Source organism: Pinus tabuliformis, chromosome 9, assembly GCF_031772625.1.
Source record: "Pinus tabuliformis cultivar Carrire ecotype Pingquan chromosome 9, CPIR1, whole genome shotgun sequence".
NCBI lineage: Eukaryota > Viridiplantae > Streptophyta > Pinopsida > Pinales > Pinaceae > Pinus > Pinus tabuliformis.
Window position 1 is genome coordinate 1576580840 of NC_142307.1, and position 5400 is coordinate 1576586239.

At 38.9% G+C, this 5400-nt stretch overlaps 1 protein-coding gene across 1 annotated transcript; it reads right to left on the minus strand.

Annotated features, from left to right (window-relative positions):
• Positions 1–1242: 1242 nt before the first annotated feature.
• LOC149154709 (uncharacterized) lies at positions 1243–2363 on the minus strand. Its single transcript, XM_089439871.1, has 3 exons — positions 2158–2363; positions 1974–2056; positions 1243–1612 (listed from the first exon to the last, which is right to left on the minus strand). The coding sequence occupies exons 2-3, from the start codon at positions 2046–2048 to the stop codon at positions 1316–1318; spliced, it is 372 nt and encodes a 123-aa protein (XP_089295997.1). The 5' UTR covers positions 2049–2056; positions 2158–2363; the 3' UTR covers positions 1243–1315.
• Between the last annotated feature and the right edge of the window lie 3037 nt (positions 2364–5400).

Consider the following 5400-nt stretch of genomic DNA (forward strand, 5'->3'; position numbering starts at 1 on the left):
ACATTACTACCCAATTAAACAACCCCTCCATTCCCTGTAAATATCCTCCCTAAAAACAAACACTGAAATCTATTTCCATTTCTCCCATGGGAAGGCTTGTGCATATGATATATGTAGGCCAATTTTTTTAAATGCTTAATGTGGTTCGATAGATCATTTTGCAGGATGCACAACATTTTGACATTTCAATCATTATTTATCTGGTAATTATTCTATCCAATGGTGTTGTGGTAGACTGACAAAGTTTTTCAAATTAAAATAAACAAACACAAAACTTATACTTAAAAACTCAAACTATACTGGCAAAATTCAGCGAGCACAGAGTTTCTCCCATGTCATTTCATTTTCATTTTCATAGGGACTAATTTGTACAAACACAGTCTTTGAATCTCCTCTGAGTGAACATGCATCATATTAGTGTCAGAGGCAACTGAATTGAACTTGATACAGCTAAATTAAAATTTCAGCTCAGTTTTGACCAGAGATTTTAACCAGAAAAAAAGACAACGAAGCAAGAGAAGCATCTGTCCTAAGTACTCAGCCATATTCGTGTCGATAGAGTACTGCGTGTCAATTCTCAGTTCTTGCAGTGCTCGTTGAGTGTGTCAAGAATCTTGGTTCGATACTTATTGCCACGCAGTCACCAATATGCAGAAAAGGAAGAGAACGGCCCAGAACATCACAATGCAACACGCCCCAGAATTCAGGCTCCGATACCGATACTGATCTCTGAGATGCCCATATAATTCCAGAGTTTCATCAATCAGTGCTCAATTATTCATACCTGATTATTTCCGAGTCTCTCTCCACATTATTTAGGATACTTTACTGCATAGATTAGTAGGTATGGTCTCTTTGGTTTGGTTGGCTTGTGAATGTTATGTCTTACTATTACAAGGACACTGGTTTGTTTCCATGTTTCATGCTCCTCTGATCGGTCCGGATTTGTAAGCGGAGAGAATTAATTCATATCCAAAAAATTGTGTACGAGTACAGATTTATTTTGGACGGGTCCGGATTTGAAAGTGGATAGTTTAATTCATAGCCAAAATTCGTCACGTCTGTAAAGATTCCTTAGTCTCATATTGGGTGATTTGAAAGCAGAGAGTATTAATTCATAGCCAAAATTTGTTACATGAGTAAAGATTCTGTTGGATCTATCCAGATCCGAAAGCGGAGTGTGCTTAATTCATAACCATTCAATCGGAAAACGCAGGTCAACTGTGGAATAGAAGAGACGAATAAATCAAATTAACTCAGGTGACCATTTTAGGTGTAGATAATTATATAATGTTCCTTACAGAATGAGACCATTTTACAGTGGCCCTTGCAAGAGTATGTTCGTTACAGAATGAGACCATTTTATAGTGGCCCTTGCAAGAGTATCAATGGGGTCAATACATTTTTTAAGAAGTGGATAATCTGGAGCTAAAAGGTAGCGCACATCATAGGATGCAAGGACCACCATACTCACAGCCCTAACCAAAAGAATCTGTAATGCAATTCTCAACAGAATCCTGGCTCCTTCAATGTCTTTACTTTGCAGTGCCCCAATAGCTGGCACAACTATGTGCTCCATGGTTGCATGGTCAGGCAAAACCACCTCAAAACCCTGCAGTTTACAAATCACCCAATAGGAAACATATTCTCAGGGAATGCAACTAATATTTAATCCCATTGCAAGGACACTGTCAAAATGAAGAAAGTATGAAATTTTGGGGCTTGCGGCATGACCAAAGGAGCCAAGGAAGTATACAGGATTTTCAAGATGGATTAACATCTCTTTAAGATCTATATTTAACGGTTCAGGGGAACTCTCTGTAGCTCTGGAGAATTCTCAAGACGACTCTGTATTTCTGACTATATCCTGATCCGTTTTCCAAAGCCCAACTCATGCTTACTGAGATTATGATTATGTCCTATTTAATAAACCCTAAATGCACTTATATGAAATCGCTTGACAGCATGCTTACCTGGTTGCTAAGCTTATTTTGATAGTGGTGCCTCGATGGATCAAGGAGCCTTGCAAGTGCAAGAAGCAATAACATTCGCACTCCTGCCATGAACAGTCAAAACAATAATCCTGCCATCAAATTACAACATATAGGAGGCCACGCTTTAGAAAAAAATAGATGGAATAAAGATCGGGGTTCTTACAGAAAATGTTAGAACAAAATATATCCAATGGTGTGCAGTTGTCTTCCAAAGTGGAGAAAGCTTTGGTGACACTACCAATTCTCCAATTTTCGGAGATTGGGGGCCGTGGGCCCAAATGCCGAAGTCATTTAGATGCCCTTGATGCTTGATAGAGTTTGGTATTGCAAGTGGCTCCGGAATGTCCGCTCCTGAGACATGGCGTGGTGGATGTAAGGAGGGCGATTCCTATTTCATCGACTATAGAATAGTTAATGCCGCCTGATATGTAGGCATTTAACTATTTTTTTTTTCAGTCGATGATGCTATCTCGATGAGCGTGCTTTCACTGAAAGGGGATAGTTAAATGCCTGCATGTTAGGCGGCATTAACTATTCTATAGTCGATGAAATAGGAATTGCCATGTAGGAGTGCATGTTGTGTACATTGAAGATTTTCGCCTCTCAACATCGGTTTCATTTAATGGTTGATTCCTTCTACACAAATCGAAATCCTTTTGAATTAATGAATATGATCTGCTACACAACCAAAATGATCTGAGAGGACTTTGCAACAAATCTCCTTGTCTATTGTCCACGGGGCTAATTTTTTCCATGGCTTTCATTCTACCGGGTTTTCTATAAATTGGAGGACATTGGCTTTCATTCTAGCAGGATTTCTATAAATGGGAGGACATTGAACGCTTGCAGCGTATCTATTTTAGAGAAGCGGGGAAGCAAAAGATCAAAGACCCCCACGAAGAGTTATGTGGAATCAAGGTGTGGCAATGGCAACTAGTGATTCAAGCCAGCGCGATCAACCGCAGGAAAACTTATGAATTAGTTGTTGGATACGCTCTCCTAGGCAGTGGAAAATATGTTGCAGGTCATGCAAGAAAGGGTTGGCCTGGTTGACAAGGAAATGATGGCCCACCGGGAATTGTTCGATAAGAAATATGATCCGTTGCAGCTTAAGATAGACCAAAGACAAGCAATCATTGAAGCATAGATGGTTGTCATGACAATAAGATTAAACAAGCTTAAGGATGAAATACACAGAAACGCCAAAGGAAAGTTGTGATAATTGGGGAAATGAGAAAAGAAACAAAGATTTAGTTACACATAGACCAAGAAAGATTCATAACTGACTTGAAAATTGAAACCAAACACACAAATAAAAAACACAGGATCTACGTGGTAAAACTTTGACAATGTGTCAAGGAAACATCCACGGGGCAAGGGATTGGAATCTCTATTAATTCAACAATGATTCTCCACACTTACATTTCTCGGGCATTCACTAGTTTTATACAAGCCTCCTCCGTTACATAACTGTTGTTTCGGTATAAAACTAACTAGTAGTAACTAATACAATTATTACTCATATTTACATAATTCGTTGTCAAACTTCCAACAAACTCCACCTTGACAACAATTTTCCTAATCCCTTGCCCATGCACATTCATCATCTTTTCTGTAAGCCAAGAGAAGCTAAACATCATCGCAGCTTCTCTATTGTAACTGGTTTTGTGAATATGTCTGCACAATTCTCTCGCGTATGGACCTTTTGAAGAGCTACTTTTCCGTCATCGACCACATGTCTCAGAAAATGATACCATACATCAATGTGCTTGGTTCTACTGTGATAAGCAGGGTTTGTAGCCAAGTGAATAGCACTTAGACTATCACAAAGTACATTCACTTTCTCCTGTGTTCTTCCAATCTCATCAAGCAAACCATTTAACCAGATTGCTTCTTTACTGGCATCTGAAGCAGCTATATATTCTGCTTCAGTAGTGGACAATGCAACTGTTTCTTGAAGCTTTGACATCCAACTAATTGCTCCACCTGCAAGAGTAAAGACATAACCTGTAGTAGATCTTCTTTTGTCCAAATCACCTGCATAATCAACATCTACATATCCGCAGACTGATCCTTCACTACCACTAAAGATGATGCAATGGTCACTTGTGCCTCTTAGATATCGAAGCACCCATTTCACCGCTCGCCAATGTTCTTCACCTGGATTTGCCATGAACCTATTGACAACTCCAACTGCATGTGAAATGTCAGGTCTTGTAGATACCATCGCATACATTAAGTTGCCTACAGCATTTACATATGGTACATGAGACATACACTGCTTTTCTTCATCAGTTCTAGGACTCAAAACCGAAGAAAGCTTAAAATGCGAAGCTAGTGGAACATTAACAGGTTTCACATTGTTCATAGAGAACTTTTCAAGTACTTTCTCCACATACTTTTGTTGTGATAACCAAAGCTTACCATTTTTCCTGTCTCTGTGTATCTCCATGCCAAAGATATGTTTTGCTACTCCAAGATCCTTCATATCAAACGTCCTAGAGAGCTGAGCCTTTAACCTATTGATCTCTTCCATGCTTTTGCTTGCAATAAGCATATCGTCAACATACAAAGCTAAGATAATGAATATGCCATTGAAGGAATCAAACTCACTTCTTATAAAGTTTTGGCTCACCATGAAGGAATCAAACTTCTTGTACCATTGTCTAGGAGACTGCCTCAGACCATACAATGATTTCCTGAGCTTGCAAACTAATCTTCTGTTGCGACCTTGTACAAAACCTTCTGGTTGTTCCATATATATCTCTTCATTCAAATCACCATGTAGAAAAGTTGTTTTAACATGTAATTGTTCTAACTCAAGATTAAGTAACGCAGTTAGTGCCAACACAGTACGAATAGAAACAAGTTTTACAACTGGAGAAAAAATCTCATGAAAGTCTATACCTTCAACCTGAGAATACCCTTTTGCTACCAGTCTCACCTTATACCTTTCGATACTTCCATCAACTTTCCGTTTCAGTTTGAAGACCCACTTGCATCCAACAACACTTCTCCCTTCAGGAAGCTCTACAAGATCCCAGGTATTGTTCTTGGCTAAGGAATCCATTTCTTCTTTCATAGTTGTTTTCCATTTTTCGCTATCTGTATCATCTACTACTTCCTAATAACAAGAAGGTTCCCCATCTTCAGTAATCAAAGCAAAAGATGAAGCATAATCTTCATAACTTTTGGGAGTTTTTCTTTCCCTTGTAAACCTTCTTAGAGTGACTGGTTGCTGAACTGGTTCAGAAACTTGAACTGGTTCTGAAACTTCAACAGCTTCATTTGTATCTTCAACACATTTTTCTCCAGAAGTTTCTCCTTCCTTTTGACTGTCACCGAAAGGTCTAGCCTCCAACTGAACTTGTTGATTTGGCGATACCTATTCCTGTTCAATTCTTTC